This window comes from Schistosoma mansoni, chromosome 1 (assembly GCF_000237925.1).
Source record: "Schistosoma mansoni strain Puerto Rico chromosome 1, complete genome".
Lineage (NCBI taxonomy): Eukaryota > Metazoa > Platyhelminthes > Trematoda > Strigeidida > Schistosomatidae > Schistosoma > Schistosoma mansoni.
This window is the reverse complement of record NC_031495.1, coordinates 60,148,976-60,170,760: the sequence shown is the minus strand read 5'-3', so window position 1 is coordinate 60,170,760 and position 21,785 is coordinate 60,148,976. Positions and strand designations below refer to the sequence as shown.

The window sequence follows — 21,785 nt, the reverse complement described above, 5'->3', positions numbered from 1 at the left end:
GATAGAAGGGCCAGGAGATCTGTGAAGTCCAAATGGTCTAGTTGATTCCGATCTGTCTATTGTATTCTGTGTTATCCTTCACATGTTGAGGTCTTCATAATCCAGTCAACCACCAAAAGAAAGAGAAGGGGAGAGAGTTAGCAACCTTGTTTGACACCGGTCCTCATTCGGAATGCATCTGTCAGCCATCCTACATGCACCACTTTGCAGTGTAGTCCGTCGTATGAATTCCAGATGTTGTTGACGATTTTTTCAGCTACTCACATCATAGTGTTGAAGAAGTTTCCTTAAGGTTCTCCTATCCACTCTGTCGAATGTTTTCACATGGTCAATGAAGTTGGTGTGTAATGACGAATTACATTCAATTGAATCGGTCTGTGCACAACCGGTCTTTACGGAATGCGGTCTTTTGATCTCGAAGCTGTGTGTCTACTGAATCTTTCATCCAGTTGAGGGACACTCTTTTGAAAACCTCTTCTGGTACCGATAGTAGGGTGAATAATCTGTAGCTCTTCCAGAGTTACTGCTGGTCTCAAACTCGGTTAAAGGAGGAGAGTTGGGCATGGGTTCGGCGAACCCCATCACGTTAAAAAAAACCTTGCTAAGGAACCCTAACTAGTTTGCTTTTACATAGTTTTATGAATATTCCAACAGTATTGTATCATAACTTTTTCATTTTTCCTATAGAATGTATTTTTATTTCTTTTACAAAAATAAAATAAAATACTAGAAGTTTTGATTGTTCTTTTATTCATCCAAATTGTATGTTTGTTGTTATATGTTTCATGCGATGAGAGAAGCTGAATTTGAGCTGTTTTTCATTAAATCATCATCTTGGTTGATTATTCTGATGGTGACTATTTAAACTGCTTTGATAACATTTCAGTTTTTCTTTTAATCATATTTATTATCAGTATATTCGTTGATGAACACTGCGGTTGCTGATTTATCTTAAGGCATTTTATTAAATCTGGTTACGATTTATCGGTAGACGTGTTTTCAGTTAGTCATTGAATTGCATTCTATTATCTATTGCCGATTTTATCACTGAGCATTCCTAAATAGTTTCATGTTTTGTGGACTTAGTCATTCTGTTGATAAACTTTTCTTTACCATATTAGGAAGTATTAAAATACCAATTAAATGTATTGTATATGTTGCCTAGTTAGTAGAAAAATTGGCCTTAGTAAAATTTTGTTGTAATTGCATTGACGTGTCATATACATATAGCCTCATAATGATCTAGATCCACTCCTCCATCGATATGTTCAAAAAGATGCATATGGTCGGGACCCCTGCACTAAGTCTGAATGCGAGATATTAGTAGCTATTAAGTCTGTTTGCATCATCACCCATGTGAAACTATTTTCCACCTATGTTTCTTTGTTGAAGAAAAGTTTTGGTTTAATGTTCATTGTTTTTATAGACACAACGAAGTATACCCTAACTGTAGTATCCACTATACTACCAAGTAGCATGTGAAATGATTTAGTCCTTCCTGTATTAAAATGTATTTCACCGAGATGTGTTTATTTTTAATCCGGAACTATGCTCCAGGATTAACTTTATTCTATGCCTAGTTTTATTAGTGTCCCAACAACTATTACTGCTTTACAATGAAAGCGATTTCCGTAACATGTAGTATCATATGCGTGTGCTATTTTCTTTCAAGAACACTATGCTGTTGGAAAATGCAACTTGGTCGCGTCCATGTTTCTAAGCTACAAATTTCTTTTTCCTTACTTTTCTTAGGTATTTATGGGGGTTTATTTGTGTTACATTGTCCCATTTTGATAATCCAACCGACAATTTTAATACCTGTTCTTCTTCTATGAAACGATCAGTAGCTAATGGGTTAATGTATCATTTACATTAAAATTACACGATTAAACCTAGCCGTGTGGTTCAAGTCTGAGATTAGTGAATAGATCTGGTTGTGATCTTTTAAATATTCTAGATACATCCTTATGATAATTAACAATATTTTTTTACACATTAAGCTGTAACTAAAAACTTGTTAAATAATATTGTAGGTATTTGCTGAACAACGAAGAACTTTCATACTAAGTTAGTCTATTAGTTCATCAATCATTTTCCGTCCATAAGTTGAATAAAATCTTTTCTTTTGAGTAACAACGATAGCCTATTTATTTTTATTTATTTTAGCCTATTTTAAACCCCTTGCTTCTATCTAGTCAGGGGATCTAATAGAATAACCATCAAATTATCAAAGTTATTGTTTTTCATTCTGCCTTCACTAACAGAATCGATGTTTCAGTCAAGAAAGTCAATTTTTTTCCTACTATTCACTTTTTGCACAACAATTTACTGTCAGTCAACCATCTTTGATCCTGAAACCGGTAAACATTATCCAATATCAGATTTTTCTCGTATAGAAGACATCCCATTTCTGTTGCCTGATCCTGATCCCAAAAAGTATCCACCAGAATTCCTTAACTCTTTGCTGAAGCATTGTAATGATCCCATGCCTAGTTACATCGAACTGTTCTCAAAAGCTTGGATTGCTTTTAAAGAAATGGGTTTAAACGGATCAAAATTTCCAAACTCTTTCTCCTTTGTTCGCCGCATAATCTCTTCTATACGTCCATTACAAGTATTCCATGCTTTATTGACAGGCCTTGTACTTACTCTGCTTCGAGCTTATATCACACGAAAGCTTTATACGGTGAGTTTTTTTGACAACTTAACACCCACTTAATGGTTTATTATGTATTCAAATGAATGCATCGCAGTGTTTAGAAACGATGTGAGTTCTTAAGTTGTTGATTGTTTCGTGTTTCATCAGGAAGATGTGTGTGGTCTTTTCTTATTTAACAAAATTGTTCACATACACTTCCCCTTATTTAATATACGTAATTTTGTTTACAATATTATAAACTAGAGTAGAGTCATAGTTAATTATCTCAGTTTAAGGTATGCTATAATGTAAATGAAGCTACATGAAATAATCCTAGTTGGTTTGCTACCATCTGATAATCTTCGTATCAGTTCAGTGCACACCATCTTACGTACGCCTGTCACTTTTCGTGAATTGTAGGCTGTTGACCAAGATTTTCCAATCTGCTCTGTCCTGAGCTCTCTTTTCCAGTTGTTCTCAAGTGCTATTCGTCCTTTTAATATCTGCTTCCGATTCCCGATGCAATATGCTTTCTGGTTTGTCTTTTTTTGTATTCATGCTTCCAAGTTAGGGCTTGCTTTTTGATGCAGTTTGATAATTTTCACATGTACATCCACCTCTTCCTAATTTCTTCCCCATCTGGAAGCTGGTTTGTTTTACGCTACAATAGATTGTTGATGCATACTATCTAATATTATAATATTCATTGATCATAATTGCCTATTGATAGGATGAATTAACGTTTATGTTTAGGCCTAATTGAAGTTATGTATGACTGAAAATTTCATAGCATGGTAGTGCAACTTCAGAATTTGATTTGAACCCACATCAGTAAAGTCGAATACCTTTGTTGTCAGATCCCTGAATGATGATTTATGAAGCTGTTATAACTTAAAAAAGCTCTGAGTAATTACTTGATTAGCTTTCACTGATATACAGTATACCCGGGCAGTTGTTATTTTCTGAAACCAAATGGGCTTTTATTAGAAGACAGAATAACAATGGCTGATATAGAGAATATCTAATACAAAAGTAAACATTTTCAAAAGCCATTTATTAAAACGTATACGATTTTAGAGTAAGGGTTTTTATAGCATACATAACAGTAGTCATTATTGATTTATATAGCTTTTGGTCTGTATACCTGGGATTTGAGTTTTCGATCTCTAAGTGAACCTTTCATGATTAGTAATTCGTTTTCGCACCAGTTACCCTTTTCAAATTCAGTGTGTAGAGCTTGTCAATAGAATTGGCTTGACTGTGTCTATATTGCACACAGTGATCTTAGGAGATTTTACGACAAAACTTCACTAATTGTATATGAGCTAATTAACATGGGTAATTTTAACTCATTTCACGGTGTACTTTGTGCACACTATCTGGTTGCTCAGATCAAAGTAATTAGGTTGGTTTAGAATGTTTAGATTATTTTTAGTATGATAAATGTGTTTTCAGAATTTTTCTAAGAAGATATATTTCTATTTTTTTTTAGAAGCTTATTTCCGGTGTCGGTGTAACTCCAGAAATTTCTGGTAAACTTATCGAATCTGGTTGGAAAGGTTTTTGGTTCTTTTTTATGTGGCTTTTTAGCCTAAAGGTTGTAGTTTTAAGTGGTAGAACAGATTACCAATATCCCTTGTGTGTCTTTCGCAATAACATATTTAAAAGTAAGTATGTTTCTTACGAAATTAATTGTTTAACTAGATCTACGGCTTCCTGCCGATTGCCTTCAACTAACCACCTAATTCCAGATTGTTTGTATAAACAAAATATTGGATAATATTATAAAACACCTGACAGTGTTTGGACCTTACCGTATAGCTTTAACTGCGTTCTTGATATGTCTGGAACGGATTGCTATCGATTCTCCAAATTTAGAATATGTTGAAAAGTGTACTATTTAAAAGATTTGATTAATTTCATCTGATAAACATACATTTTCCGTTATCTTCGTATAATGTCGGGTAGAAATTTTAAAAAGGTGGTAAATAGTGTCATAATTACAATCATTCGTAAAAATGATCTGGCAAGAAGAGAAATGTCTTTGTCATTAGAAGAGAGCACTTTTGATCAGAATACGTTTACACTTGTTTAAGATATGATAATAAAGTAAACTATTGTACATGTTTAATAAATTAAATCTATACTGAGAATATTGACTGTGTCAAATGAATGTTCTTACCGCCGTTAAATCCTTAGACTTAAAATATAAAATAGATTTAAATTTTATTTTCATTGTCTGATGAGCTTCTATTATTATCAATATCAAATTGAATTTTTGGAATACGTTTATTCATCACATTGTTCTGTTATAAAATCATCTCACTAATTACGATTAGCTCATAGTTTTACTAGTAATTTTTCCGTTTATATCAGTTGACATACTGATATATCTTTGAAATAAATCCTATTGTAGTGAATTGAAAGTCAAGTGGGGTTAACGAATTTATTGTATTGTGCAAAATTACACAAAGCTTTCCTAAAATATGGAAACCATACATTAAATACACTATTTGCACATCTTCCATCAGTTGTCCTTTACATACCTCATTATTCTTTCAACTCTATTGTCATTCCAATTGTCCTTTGCTTTCCTTCCTATTCTCTTCAATTCAGTTTTGTGCTGGAGGTTATCCCACTTCCCATTACTGCTACATACCACATATCTTTCAGCACAAGCAAAATACATCACAATATAATTACAAAATAATATAAAGAGATGCGTCAAATGTAATGTCCACGTACATTTTCGAGCTTTTGACAATTATATATTGATTACATAAAAATAAACCTTGAACTCTTCTCTATACACCATATATTTAAATTATAAATAGGTGTTGTTTCAGGAAATTAATTTCACGGGATTCAGAGATGCTCTTTGTACGTTATAGATTTTACATTTCATCAAGACTGTAATATATTGGTTATGATTTTTAAGGATAACTATTTTCAGTGTCGTGATCAGTTTTGATAGAAAAATGACAAGAGTTCAGCAAAGAGTTTGGTTGTTGTGCTAAATAGATTTGCTTAAATGATCTATTAAAATGACATGGAACGGATCATTTGTTAATGTCTTTCTAATTTCAGTTCAGTGTACAGAGATACGGAAACTAAAATATGAATTAACGTCATAATACAATAAATACTTCGCATAAGTGGTTCGATTTTAAAGGATATAAATATAAGATGAACATTTGTGTTTTATTAAACTCTGTTTATCACCTTGCGTTAGTGGCTACAATAGTTATTTTGTGAAGTTTGGCTGTCGCACGAAAAGCATTTTAGGCTAACCAAAAGGATTGAGAATTATTGATTTTCCAAATCCCTGATCAGAATATTTAAACTCTGAGAATTTTCAAAGAAAACCTAAGATTGCATGTAATAGATATATGTTTGTTTGTAATTGAGTTCATCAACATCCATTTCATTGTGTGATGTATGGATACAACACAAAAGTCAGTTGTTATTGACTAATGATACCTAGGCAAGATGGTGAAGTGGGTTGGTGCTGAAAGCATTCGACATCTAACCAGTGGATCTAAGATATGGACATTGCTCCATCTACTTTGATTTACAAAAATGGCTAGTATCACTAGCCTTCATACATGATGTGGCTCAAAGTTGAGAAAATAAATTCATGCTTGGTAAGGCAGTTACATTTTAAAGCTTGAAGTAGCGACACTTGTTGATAAAAATGGAACTTCTAAACTGGTTTGGAATCAAATTCAAACCACTAACTTAAGTGTCATGTTTTAGAAAAGTAATCCTTCACATGATCTAATATAAGGTCTCATTGATTTATAAGTACTGTTTTCCCAGTTGGTTGTATGAAATATTAGACAGTTACCAAAAATATAGCCACTCATTCGTAAAAAAATCAGCTCAACCTTTTAATAACCCAATTTTTCGCCGAATAGTGACAGTTCAGAACGTCTCTTGAATTATTCTGATAGTATCAAGTGTGACAGAGTCAAAATTGTTCTTGATTACTAAGTAATATAATATCAAAAATATATATATGCACATAACTTGACCAACTTCATTATTTTTCTCTTAAACTGAATCGTTTTAATCAGTTGGCTACTTTGACATTCCAACACCGCCTGATTACTATTGGCTTTATACGCTCCAGTTGGGGTTCTATCTACATTCATTATGGAGTGTATTTTTTATGGATTCGTGGCGTAAAGATTCTTTTGTATTAGTTCTTCATCATTGTTTGGCACTTTTACTGCTAGAAACTTCTTTATTGTTAAGGTAAGATAAATACATTAATCTCCATAAAGTAGGTATTACTTTGCTTCGATTTATCCCTGACATTGAAAAATAAACGGAAACTAGTCAAAACAGGTTTTCTATCAACATTAATTTGTACCTTACTTCTAATAATGGTGTTGTATGTTGAACGCAATCTTTCAACATCCTTTCATACTCTGTGTATGGAGCACAAAGAGTGCTTGTAGGTTTTTGGTAAACGATTATTTAATGTGCTAAAACATTTTGGAGAATCAAATAAGAATAAAGTGAATTATCAGGAGAATATGAAAAATCATAGTAAAACTGCGAACAATTCTTAGAACTTTAAAAATTGGAGGTAGAAATAGGTAGTGGTAGAGGGATAATTTCCTAATTTTAAAATTAAGGATAAGAGAAGAAAGTGATTTTGTCAGTACCCAACTCAAATTTTCTAATGGTTTTAGTTCTTACTATCTCTTATTAAATTGAAGAATATATGTCCGTTTTCACACTGATTCCAATTCTGCTGAAGTAAATTTAATTTAATTAAAATCATTTACAAAACACGTTTTCTGTACTTGACTTTAAACTGAAAATTTTTGTGTGTGACGGATAGAGTTGGTACTCAACTAGCTTAGCTGTGTTTCAGTGTTCAAACTTGTAACTTAGCTATTAAAAGTTGAATACTATAACTCATAAGCCACCAATCAACTAAGTTCGAATGAAATAATAGATAACACTTATCAGCAATAATCTTACCTCTTCTGAAAAGCCAAATGTTCAATTACGGTGACAGAAACGTACAAGTTTAAAATATAAAATAAGTTCACTAAACCATTCATGAAAACTATAAGAAATAAGTTTTGGAATTCCATCTGATGATTAGATATTCATCGATATATATTGGTGTAACAATGTATCAATTTTAATGAGTGTAAACTTTAGAAATGAGGAGAGGGTTCCCTTGATTTAACAATCACAATAGCCAATCTAACTGTAGACTCAAGGAGCACAAAACACTATCAACTACTGTTGTAAATGAATCACTTTAGGCGCAGATTTATTCGAGTGGTTATTAGTGCATTGATCTTAAACTTTAGTACAAAATGAATATTTTCAATTATAAAATAAGTCAAGAAAATAGTTATGATGTTGTACAACCTCATAGAAATCCTACATCAGAAGAAAGCTTCATCTTTCTAGTAATCATCCGATTGCAACATAGTAATTTGTAGCAGTGCTTATTTGAGTAAAGCTGTTAGTATTCTAAAAAGCATTAGCACTTCATTTTATAGTGTATGTGCTAGGTCATGATAGCTTTGTTTAAACTAGTATCTATTCATTAATCAAATATCCCGAATTTGTGGTAACATTAATGGGAAGCGTAAATAAAAGGGTCACTGTAAACTTACAGTTGACTTTAGATAAATTCAGCATTCAAACGTCATTTACAAAAAGCATCGTTACAATATGAAATGAAAATGTTTGCTTATTGTTTATTAACACAACAGTTGGCTAAAAACTTACATTGACTGATGCCTAGTTAGCAGTAGTAGAAAAACGTGACTTTCAATCATTGGGTCATGGATTTAAATTTTCTACTTCATATTTATCACTAGCCTTTACAATAGAGCTTTTAGTTTCAAGTTAAGTATGTAAACTTGGACCTGATGATCGAGTTTTATCAAAGCAGTTGCATCTTATGTCTTTATTATTAGAACATCATGTCTCAAACTAAAATTTTTTCAACTTTATTCATCATCTTGTTGCATGTGAATTGTGGGTTTTTTTAGTCGATGAGTAATGTAAGTTATCACACATTGAATAACGATTACCATTATTTCTACCTTAGGTTCAAAGGTGATAATGAGCTTTATTAACGTGAGAGTAGAATTAAAAAAGTCAGTGATCTAATCACCTTAGATGTGTTCTTAGTTCGATTATCCATTGGGGCCGTGAATAAACACTGCTAAGGGGTCTCATACTAGGACTTAACAACTATTCAATGTTGTCTGTTTTTTGATGGCTGTCTAACTAAACCCCGTCCTTGATGTCAACTATGAAATTTAAAAGTCTCCACAAACCTCGTGTAGTAATTTGTTTTCGTTTTTATGATCGCTCTTTTCTCAATTCCATCTAGTCAAAAGTTCTTACTACACTTTACTCAATATTTGCTTAAAGTTTATTTCTCTCTCTATTTGTATGTTTACAAATATATTTTTAGAATACATCGTGCGGGTGTTCTAACTTTATTTCTACATGATTTATGCGATGTATTTTTAGAAATCAGTAAAATAAATGTTTACTTGCGTATTCGACGCGGAAAACCGTATACTATTCACATGACTATTGCTAATATATTTTTTGCACTATTTGCAACATCATGGTAAGTAAATTGGGAAGTAATATGATTCATTGGTAGATTATCATTTTATTAATACTTTTCATTTAGTTAAGTACATGCAATGCTGAACAATTTTTCGTATATAACTTTTAACAGGTCTGTACTTATCATCAAATATTTCGTGTATATGAACTTATTATACGCTTTTTTCATGAAAACAGTTTGCTAATACCTTTAGTCATCACAAATAGTGGTTATAAGATGACATTATGGTAAGTAAATATTGGTATATACACCAGTAAAGAGCAAAGGCAATGAAAGAGCAAAAAGTTTCATTATCGATCTTTATTGCGCATAATATTCTATACTATTTAGATCGACTCAAAACAACAGCTCACACTCAGATAATTCCCCAACTCAGAAAGTCTATTAAAATTAGGACGAGTAATGATACACTGTGAAATATGTGGGTAATCATAGAAATTTTTGAGTTTTCATTGAGGTTCAGAAACAAAAAATGCAAATTTCTCAAAATCAGATTTAACCGCACACGTGCGGTTTAAAGATGTAAAAATGATGATTTAGAGTATCCTTTTTAATTTCCAGGAAATATTGCATTTCCCAACATTAAAAAAGTGCTTTAGTTACGAAATAAGTTTTTACTTTTGCAAAAGCTATATTTTTCCAATAGTATTTGATAAATTTTGAGGTTCGCAGTTTAATTTTGAGAATTTATAATTCAGATTTAGTTGCTGTCATAAACAGTTACAGCAAATCACCAAGATCGTGTAAACTTGGAGTTCACGTTCTTTCATGCTAATGAATCAAAATTTATTTGTAATCTCCAGGATTTTAATACATAGTTACAAACATGCTATCATCGTGCTATATAGGCTTTAATTTACTTCTTTTAGAACTTAATTATGTTATTCAGTCACTATGTTATTATCAATGGAATGTATTGTAGACTTGTTTAGTCCAGACTAAATCGTTTCAAACAACTGATCTTAATCAACTAACCTACACCGTCTGTAATCACTAGGTCTCTCTCTCTCTCTCTCTCTCTATATATATATATATATATATATATATAGCCAAGTGTTGAAATAATTTCCCTACTTCCAATTATTTTTTAATCTACTAATACGTACGTACATTGTGCCAAGAATTTATGGCTTAGACTTCAATACCATGAGCCAAAATATTCTGTTCTCTTCTTTTCCCATCCCGGATAACTAAAGTAATTACACCACTTTTGCAAATGAAGTTGTGTGATGTGTACTTGGTAAAATCAGTCAAAATATGTTTAGTTTGTTGGTTAAATGTCAATAAAAAATTTACTAAAACTGAATGATTGTCATTGACACAAAATATTACAAAAATGGATTGAATCTCCATGACTAATGTTGATACTGAATAATGTAATGGATTGTTTATCTCTAGCACTTACTGATCATATATTTTAATTATATTAAAATACCTTTACAAAAAGCTTACAATATCAACTTTACTTACTCACTTACTACGTCTGTTACTCCCAATGGAGCATAGGCCGCCGACCAGCATTCTCCAACCCATTCTTTCCTGGGCCTTCCTTTCTAGTTCTATCCAATTTTTGTTCATTCTTCTCATGTCTATCTCCATTTTTCGGCGTAATGTGTTCTTTGATCTTCCTCTTTTCCTTTGGCCTTCGGGATTCTATGCGAGGGCTTGCCTTGCAACGCAGTTGGGTGATATCAACTGTTCCCCTTCAAATCTCTTTATTCTATTCAAAAATATCTTACTAAATCAAGTACTTATTTTATTAAATCTGATTTTCATATTAAATTTTGAACAGAGCTAAAGCGATAAGATAATGAGATCATTACTTCATTAAGAAAAATATTCAGCGAGGAAAACTTTTTTTTCGACGAAATCATTTACTTAGACTGTACATTAGTATTTAAGATTGTATGGTAAATATATGTCTATAGAAGGATAGAAAAGATTGTATCATAAAGTGTTTTTCGTTTTTCTTCATATCTGTCAACTGGACAATTATCTTTCATAATTCATACCCGTAAATTATTTCCAGCCTTATTTTACCCCTTGATTATTGCGCAACCTCATTTGAAAATATGAGTCTCGAGTCACTTTATGATGCAATCTTTTCTATCCTTCTATAGACATATATTTACCATACAACTGTAAATACCAATGTACAGCTTAAGTAAATGATTTCGTCGAGAAAATTTTCTTCGTTGAACTCTATTTTTATTCAGTGATACCGTAGGTTAAATAATAATAAATAATTTCACTCTAATCATATCGCTTATCGTAAATTCAGGCTGTTTTGCAGCTTACGAGAAGTCTTAAAGTACAGTGAATTCATTCCATTCTTTTAATTCAGTCACTTTTGCTCTGTATGCATCAGTGTCTATTGTTACCATTATTAGTGAATTTCTTTGAAGTTAAGTTAATACATTTTGTAAATGGATTTGCTTAAATTCCTCTGTTTTTTCTTCACAGGGTTGTTTTACGATTATATTTATTCCCACTGAAAGTTTTATACGCTTCCTCTTGGGGAGCTTATATTTGTTTAGTTGGTCGTGAAAACAGAGGATTTCTGTTTTTCAATTTACTGCTATGGGGTTTATTTGTAATGCATATATATTGGTTTACGGTATGTTGATCCTGTTTTTCCCGTATGTTCCATTAATCTTCTTAAATGATTACATATCTGCTTCCTATTACATAGTGTAATGTTCTTAGAGATACTCACTTCTACCAGATACTTTGTATTACATAGCCATAGTTGTTTTTATAAATTTATATTCCTTATGCAGTTTTATGGTTGGTATATCGTAGTATAACTTCACCTGTAGCTCTTCCAGAGTTACTGCCTGTCCAAAGCCCGGGTGAAGGAGGAGGAATGAGCATGTGGTCAGAAACCTCATCTCGAAGAAAAAAAAATCACTGAAAAACACCGACCAGATTAAACAGATTAAACCATTTAAACTCTGCACTGGGAGTTGAAGGCAGAATTATGACGCCTCATGATGAAAGCCGAGATTCTTCGGAAGTCACTAGACCGATGCCTGTTCTAACAACCAGAGCAACAATTTTTATAGGTACATGGAATGTATGGATAATGTGGGAGACCAGGATGACCATACAAGTAGCAACGGAAATGAGATACAAATTGGCAGTACTTGGAATCAGCGAAATCCATCAAACCCACGCCGGATAGTCAAGGCTAGATACGGTAGAGATGCTGCTGTACTCTGTTCACGAAAAAGAAAATACTCCACACACTCAGGGAGTTGCTCTGATCATGTCCAAAGAAGCACTTAAAGCACTTATACGATGGGAATCTCATGAATCCAGCATCGTCAAAGCATCCTTCAAAACGAAGAAGGAGGGGATCACAATGAATATTATCCAATGTTATGCACCCATCAATGATAGCCGTAACGATGTAAAAGATCAGTTTTATGATAGGCTGCAATCATATAATTTGAAGTGCTCAGGAAAAGACTTGACGATCTTGAAAAGAAACCTAAACGCCAATATCGTAATGGACAACACCAGGTATGAAGATATCATAAGGCATGCATCTCTATGTAAACCCTGTTTTGGATTCAACAAAGGAAGAAGAACAAGAAGATAGAAATTAACAACAGTCGAACACGAGCAGAGGAATTCAAGGCACAAGTTGGATACACAGAAGCAAACAAGCAAGTGAAGAGGGGGATCACAGCTGACAAGCATAAATATGTGGAAGACCTAGCGACGACAGTAGAAAAAGCTGCAACAGGAGGAAATATAAGACAACTATATGACGTGACGGAGAAACTGGTAGGCAAATACAAAAAATCAGAGACACTGAACAAGGACAAAGAAGACAAGACTATCACTGAGATTCAAGAACAGAGGAACAGATGGGCAGAATACTTCGAGGAACTCTCGAATAGACCAGCTCCATTGAATCCAAGAGATATCGAAGCAACACACACAGACATTCCTATACATGTCAATCCACCAACTATCGAAGAAATCAATTGTGACCATCAGACAAATCAACAGTGGAAAGCAGTAAGACCTGAAAATATACAATATACCAGTCGAAGCCCTTCTATCCCATACACACGAACGAATACAGATCAAAACAACTAGTGAAGTAGTGGTCTCTGCTGCACTAGACTTCAACATTGACAAGAGAGACACCAACATCCTCAAACACAACACGGAGAACACCAAACGAACCAATTACACTTGATGGAGAAACTCTGATGGAACAGGTGGAAACTTCCACGTACCTGACTGACTGGTCAGCGTCATCGATGAACAAGAAGGATCTGGTGCAGACATCAAGGTGAGGATTGGCAAAGCAACAACACCATTCCTACAATTGAACAACATATGCAACTCAAAGCAACTATCTCTCAACCAATATCAAAGTGAGTATATTCAATACGAACGTCAAGATAGTCAGTTCTACTATGTGGAGCTGAAACTTCCACAACTATTACAACCATCATGAAAATGGTAAAAGTATTTATAAACAATTGTCTACACGAGATACTCAATGTCCATTGGTCGGATACCATCAGCAACGGACATCCTACTGTGGGAGATGATAAATCGGTTTCGATGTGAAGAGGAAGTGAAGAAAAGACTGTGGGAGTGTATAGGACATACATTCGGGAAATCACCAAACTGCATCACGAGACATGTGCTAACTTGTGATGGTAAAGGGAAAGGGTAGGGAGGAAGGTGATAGAATACACTGCACCGAGAATTGTAAGCAGACATGAAAAGGATGAATGTTAACTGGAGAGAAGTGGTAAGGATTGTCCATGACGGAGTTTGATGGAGAATGCTGGTGGGTGGCCTATGCTACTTCACGAGGATATTCGATTTATTTGTATTAAATTGAGTAAAGTGAATAATCTATTCGCTTATCATTAGTGAGGTTTAACTGAATGAGTGATATGTAGATGCGAATTTCAGTGGAATTAGGATTTTAAAATTGTCAGATATGTTAAGGCTGTGATTAATGTACTCATGTTTCAAACACTGGACTGTAGGTTTGAACAACACTCCACCATATTCTGTCTAAGCCACAGAGTTGTGTCGTCAATCCCGACACAAACAATATGAATTAAAGCCGAATACATAAAGTCTTTACTTGCTAAAGAATTTTCAAGGCATAAGTTTAATAAATACAGTCGTTTACTCTCTGAAACACTTGGGATTGAGCTGTTTTAGTGTTCACAGACTACCTGCTAGTAGTTAGCAGTCCTATACCAGGACGAAACTGCCATCTTGTACTCCCAGGTTTTCCAAGATGGTCTAGGTTTAATACATTCATGAATTCAATTATTAAATAACTACAATCTCCACAAAACCCCTTTCTGATAAATCTATTGTTCTCAAGTCATATTATCTATATCCAATATTTCGTATCACTAATATTGTTACTACATCTACTACTCGGGCTTTGCTTCCAACTAATCGACTGACGCGATGACTTGAAAAAGTTTGAAAATGGCAGAAAGTGGTAACTGAAAAGGTGAAACGACATAGTTCAAATTATTAGTTTCATTCCAAATGTCTAATGAATTTTTTGTATTTGATTTCTTCAATTGAAATGCTTCTATCTATATTACAAATAATACACAATGGCTTGTACTGTCGGATTATACGGTGCCTTTCTTTTTAATTAACTTAATGTTCCTATTTATCCGACCACTTCATTTGTGCGGAGAGATTTTTGTGACCCGTTGATTTGACTAAAATTTGATTGAATGATAATGTTAACGAAATATACATGCCGCCAACCCTCATATATAATTATCGACTGAATTTGCATCAGAGATTATGGGAACAAAATAACTCAAATACAAGGATGAATTTTGGATGCGTAGGTTTCATATAGTCGTTGATCCAGACAGACAATCAGAGAAACAAAGCTTCGAAGCCGACCAGATAAGGGAAACATGTCAACCTCATCTGATCAAGCATGACTCAATATTTATAATCAGGTAAAAATAAGTTGAAGGCAAGTGATGAGTAGGGTAAACATTATACACACTTACGATCAAGGTTAATCAGCGAATAATTGACAATATCAAAATGTTACTTAAGAAGAATATATAAATTCATCTGTCCTGATGCTAGAATAACCTACATGAGCTTGACATAGTACCACGCACCACAAGATGACTGGTGTAGTTCTAATTCATCCATAATATCAATATTCCCCTGTCTATATTATAACTTTTTCCTCCTTTGTATTTTCATTAGTTCATTGTACGTATGACTATTCGACTGGTTACAAGCCCATTAGAAGCATGTGAGGATATACGTGAAGATGCTGTGGATAAAAAGGTCGACAATATGAATCTTTGTAATCATAAAACTACATCAGAAACAGTTTTAAACAATAATCATAATCATATCACTACTACAAATACTGCCTCTGATAATACTGATACATCTTTCATTGTAAAGCAAATTAAACGAATAGAAAATAATAATAATAATGATAGTCATACTAATAAACCTTTAACTAATGGAAGTACATGCATATCAACCAAGTGCAATTAATTAGAATTTATTTGTTATATAGACAAGGATGAATCAATATTTGCACATACATAACTTGTGAACAAATTTCTATTAGATAAAATTATGTTTCCAACTCCATTCCATTGAATTCTATTCATTACTGATTTTTGTCAATGGTTATTTTCTATACTCTTCACTTATTTTATATTCCATTTACATATCCATTAATTTGTAAGAGAGATTCAAGTTTACTTTTCCGTATGTTTTACTTGTTGTTGTTTGTCTATTTTTCAACTTCACTACAAATTGATTTTTTTTTGTTTCACAATGAGATAGACAAACACAAACACATACACACACACACTCACATATACAATGCAATTAATTATGGATCTTTCATAATTTCAACGGTTTCAATATGGTGGTACTTTTCCTTTATTTCAATTCAAATAACCAATATGAACGATGAAGTTCGGTTGAAGAATTCTTGTCCAACTTCTTCATAGAGATAAATACAAGTCATTATATATTTTGTATTTGTAACCAGATGTATTTGGTGAACTTGAGTCTTATTTTGTCTTTCTGTAATTTTTATGTGTAGTTATTTCTGTATGATGCACGTCTAAACATACCATCTCAAATGGAAGTCAAATAACATTTAATAATGTTGTTATTTTTATTATATAATGGGTGTGGGATAAAAAAAACTCATGGAAGGTGGAAGTACACAATTTGTATTTGACTTTCTCATATATTGCCATATGTAGATCCAATTGGGATATTGGTAAATAACTCCCTACCTCTTATTCTCTCACTCTGTATATTGTATGTTATAATGATATCATCAATCTTCTTTCTTTTTTTTATGTATCACTTTGAACTTCTACTGCTTTCAATATTTCTACTTTTATTATGGTTTTTGTCTTTTTTTGTCATTGTTTACACTTTTATTTTAATAATACAAAGAAATGAATAGTGATGATGAGCGGAAAGAAACTCAGCAAAAATAATGATGGCTTATTTCGTTTGATCAGTAGCTCAGTGGTCGAAGCTTTCAACTATCTATCATTAAGTTCGAGGTTCAAACCTCGTTCCATCTAATTCGGTTTGGCCAACCGAGTAGGATCATTAGCCTTTATACTTGAAATGTGCGTTATACTAAAGTACCAGGTGCTTGGGTTAGTTAAAATTGAAAATTTTTATACATTTCATTCCTTTACAACAGTCTGTGTGTTTATTAGTTACGTGAGTTTTTGAAAGTTTTACTAAACCGTGAGGGTACTCAGTCTTCGGTTACTATTATAACGGTGGAAGACGGTAGGAATTCTGTAGACTTAAATAATATGTTTGAGTGGTGCTTAGCCTTAAAAGCTGATTTGTCGATACAAAGACTGAAGGAGACAGATATTGAAATTTAAACAATTTATTGGTGAAGGTAATGATTTTATGTAGCTGATATGTGGGCGAGAAAGATAAAGATTGGTTTTCTGCTTAGTCAGACATGTAGATAGTCTGACAGGTGTCAGATGAGTTATATATTCCCTAATTATTATCATTGATTGATTGTTCATTGTTGTTGGATTGTATCGGTTTGGTGTGGAAACATATTTACGTTCTTGTCCGGCTAATAACGTGTTTTTGATCTGAGTTGTGTTGAAGTCCTGTAGAGTAGATATTTGTCTAAGGTAAATTAACGTTCCATTGGTGTAACAAGGAAAACGGACCTATATAAAAGTAGCAAAACGACAAGGTTACGTAAAGAATATTTGACACAAAAATATGACAGTATTGTCTGAAATGCAATTGATTGAAGGATGTGCTTTTACTAGAGTACTCATCAGCCTGACTAACTGATCAAATTTATTGACTGCTATGCTATGTTTTTGGTGAACAGTTGTGGTGCTGCCTAGTAACTGTAAAACAATAATTAGAACGTAAAGCGCAACACTGGACCTTTAGCATAATGATTACTAAATTATACCGAGTGAATCTGAACAACGCGATTTCAACGACGTTTATGTTAAATAAAAAAGATTCATTGTCTCAGTAGTTTCCCATCACTTGTTATAAGTCGCAATAAATTACTCCAGGAGACGTTCTGTCACATATAAAAAACCATTCATATTGAGCTCTAAATAGCTAATTTCACAGTAGCACTTTAACCAAGAAATATTCACAGAGATTCATGCATGAAAATACCGTATCTTTTAGACATGACGGTAAGATATATCTGAATGTAAACGATAATATAATTTTGGTATGATATTTACAAGATGGGAAAAAGTTTGGGAGCATGACGTATGTTCAAGTTAAGACCACTCTCCATTAGACTGACATTATTTGATTATAAACCACTAAAGTATAATGGGTTTGTGTTGTTGTTTTTCGGACTGCATCGTCTAATTGGATCTAATGAATTGGATGCAATAACTATATTTAATGACTAACGTAAGTCTTGTTAAGAATACTGGATATGGAAGAGAAACCAGTGATATCTTTTCTACAGTATCTGTATCCCGTTTCTTTTTTCCGTATTGACATGCAGTGAGCAAACTTGAATCAGTGTAAACGAAAATGCTTGGATTAGGGGATATTAAATCATGTGATTATTTCAATCTAGATTATTAACAAATAATTAAGGATTTAGTGTAAAGGAAATAGCTGCCTTCTGAACAACCATAATATGAAGGTCCACCACCGAATATTCAGTCCTGTTGACTGATTAACATGTGGGTGGACACTTACACAAAGAAGAATAATCGTGACTTGCGAATAAAAGTGGGTAAACATGTACCAAAATATTCTCAAAGATTGGAAAAGTAGTTTAAATATCCCCAAGGAATATTCAAACATATGGAATATTATCACAGATGATCGTCTCCGATAGTTTCTTCCTCAGGATCTACAGTTATTAACCCAAAATTATTATGGTGTTACATCAAACAAAACATTGAAGTTGAATGAATCCATGGTATAAACTGAAATGGAAAATTTCACGTAGATTCAATCTTAAATACCACAGATTACTAGTGAAACAAAATAACATCACCAGTCATGTTGAGAAAAGGTCATACATAAAGAATAAAAAACTAAACACCTGAATTAGGGTAATGGGTTCCAATCAATAAGATAAAATTGCAAGTAAAATCTAATTCATACAAAATGTGGATTGTTCTGTCATAGTTGTTGTGATAGTAATAACAACAAAAATATCATGTAAAATAAGAAAGATGAATGTACAACTAAGGATAATAGGAAATGTCTTGTAAGAGAGTGTGAATCCTAGAGATTGGTGAAAGGATGAAATTGTAGCTATGAATGAAACGACCCTAATGTGTGGCAAGTTAAACAAAGAGTATGTATATATGACTGTTTTGTATACGTAAGTTAGATTTCTTTGAGTTGATACCAATTGCTTCAGCTATATGGAATAAGCGTAGTATCGCGTCTGTTGGTAGACCATTAGGAGGTTAACAGATAACTGAGAAAGAATCTTCAATTTTAATTTTGTGTCTTTTGTCAACAGAGTGGGAGAGAATAACACTAACTATACATTTTGTAACACGTTTTCCTAATCAAGCCGGTAAGTAACACGATAATAATTTCACGTTTATGATTAGAAATCCAGATAAAAAGATGATCGAAGACGATTGTTCGCACTAATACTCTGTTCTTCATTTATTCAGTACAAGAACCAGTGAAAGAGGATAGTCAACACTTATCTTCATCTACTGCCAAACATATAATTGAAGTGGTTCATGGGGCTGATCTTAATTTATCCTTTGTGGTATTGTATAACAGTAATGTAAGGAGAATTCTAAGTTTTTTTGGCTGTACATTTAGCTTAACCTGCCTCATATGTTCGGAAATATTTTAAACTTATATCAAATCTTAACTGGATAATATTGATTTTGTTTTAATAAACATGATGGTGTAATTCGCATTGTTTTTCCTTCTCATCATTACTTCTTATCTTCCGAATTGTTTAGCTTAACCGTTGTTTTCAGATGTATCTTAACAAGTAAAGGTGTTATTAGATTGTTTGAAATGTAATAAATTAACATATATCACAAGAATCTAATTACCTTCTTATTATTATTATTGAATTATCTTAGTTTTATCAATATTTGCCCATTGATTAAGTTGTATGATTGATTGATTTATCAGTCTTTAAGTAACTTGAACTCATTCCATTTTGTTAAATCAATAATCTGTACTTTATTATACACATAAAGTAATTAGAACTTTATAAATCAATTAATTATTCGGTTGTTTGATATTCATTGTTGTTATGTCTTTTTTTAAACTGCTTCTCTTATTCTCTGTCTCTCAATTGATTATGTCATGAAATTTTCTAATTACATCATATTCAAAGGTCATATTGATTGGTGTTTGAAACTTGAAACCATTTGCAATATTACGTTCTAGGCCTAATTGTTAATTATGTTATTTTTTCTGTGGATATTTTATATGAGTAGTTAGTCATAACGTGTGTAGGATCTCGCACAAATCCCCATCCTTCCAAATTATTATGCCATATCAATACAGTGAAGTCACATTGATAGAAATGCTAATTCCGAACTATCCCACCTAAAGTTTCTTATGTAAGTACTTCTTATAATACTATTCACAGTTAAGGCAAATACAACTTGGTTTTCAATATTTTGTTTTTGTTCTTGGCAGTACTATGAGAACGGTAGTCAAGTAAAGTCTAGACGTACCGAGGTCAGATTATTCATAATTGCAGCTTACAAAACAATTATTTCATCTTAAGCAAAATGGTGAGGAATAATTTTGTGTTTTAAAATTCGATAGTTAAAATTAAAAAGTGTAATATAAAAGCCAGTTGGTCAACCGTAAAATTAACCAGTTGTGTTTCCGAATTGTTCACTAATAGATATGAATACTTAAATATTGCTCTCTGTAATTGCTTAAGTTCGTTAACCAGTTAAAGATGTTTTAAACACTACATAGTCCTTTCGTTTGTTTAAAGTCGAGTTTATCAGTGATGTACATGAAGCGATTACTGAGTACTGTTGTATACTTTCAAGAATTTTCAGGTTTTCATACTAAACTTGTGATGACCATTAACAGTTTTTAACAAAGTACACGCTATAAAACGTATACTTTGTTCTCTAAGAAAGGCCACTATGGAAATTCATAACTACATCTGTTTGCTACTTTGTAAACCTTGCTCTTATTTAAAGGTTGTTCCAAACGAGTGAGCAATAAACCACCGAATATAACTTTCGAGGATATTAAATTTGTACATCATTAAACTAGAACGTGACGTAAATTTCCATCTGATAAATATACATTAGACTTAATTTTGTCTCCTACCTATAATGTTATCAATATTTGAATCAAGTATACTCAAAATACCGTAGTCTACAGTATTTATCGTTTATGAGGATAGTGAACTTTACTTTCTAAAATAAATCAACGACCTTGAAGTATTCTATTGATCCACATGACTAGATAAAAGTCACTGCGGTGAGATAACTACTTGATAATGTCTATCATACATTTACAATCATTTTAACTGAAAAAGTTATTTGGTACAAAATACAGACTTGATTGCTTACTTTCATATAGGCTATCCTATTTTAGTAAATAATAATTAGTGATAACTAGTTAATTGTTAAATGGTCAATTTTCCTCAGATTACTTTCTACCTTCTTTGTCATTAAAGGAAGACATCCATTGGTATTCAAGGGTTAGGTCTTACAGCGTTCCCTTATTTAACGATAATAGCCTTATCGAAATAAAAATAAACTAAAAGTTATGAAAATCACATCTTATACATGGTTATACATGGTTACTCAATCAATATTCTTCTGTATGAAGTGATTCATGCGGTCATATGCCGTTGCTAATTCCCGGTTTTGGTTACGATCGGGACCAGTGTTCAGCTCGGAGTAGTGGCTGTGCAGCCTTTCAGCCGTGTCTGTGTTAAATGGGTGCTGGTGGGTTGACGAGTTCGTCTTGCTGACCTGTTGGCATGCTTCCGAATGC

The 21,785-nt window shown here is 32.8% G+C and overlaps 2 protein-coding genes across 2 annotated transcripts; both read left to right on the top strand.

Annotated features, from left to right (window-relative positions):
• Positions 1 to 2,263: 2,263 nt before the first annotated feature.
• Positions 2,264 to 16,425, top strand: Smp_122050 ((dihydro)ceramide Synthase (LAG1); the record flags this gene model as incomplete). Its single annotated transcript, XM_018795060.1, has 6 exons — positions 2,264 to 2,686; positions 4,131 to 4,305; positions 6,715 to 6,895; positions 9,099 to 9,260; positions 11,727 to 11,880; positions 16,372 to 16,425. Exons 1-6 carry the CDS (start codon positions 2,270 to 2,272, stop codon positions 16,423 to 16,425), a joined length of 1,143 nt encoding a protein of 380 aa, XP_018649410.1. The 5' UTR covers positions 2,264 to 2,269.
• On the top strand, positions 15,519 to 15,809 carry Smp_187170 (hypothetical protein; the record flags this gene model as incomplete). The annotated part of the gene is made up of 1 exon (XM_018795061.1): positions 15,519 to 15,809. One exon carries the CDS (start codon positions 15,519 to 15,521, stop codon positions 15,807 to 15,809), a length of 291 nt encoding a protein of 96 aa, XP_018649411.1.
• Positions 16,426 to 21,785: the final 5,360 nt, after the last annotated feature.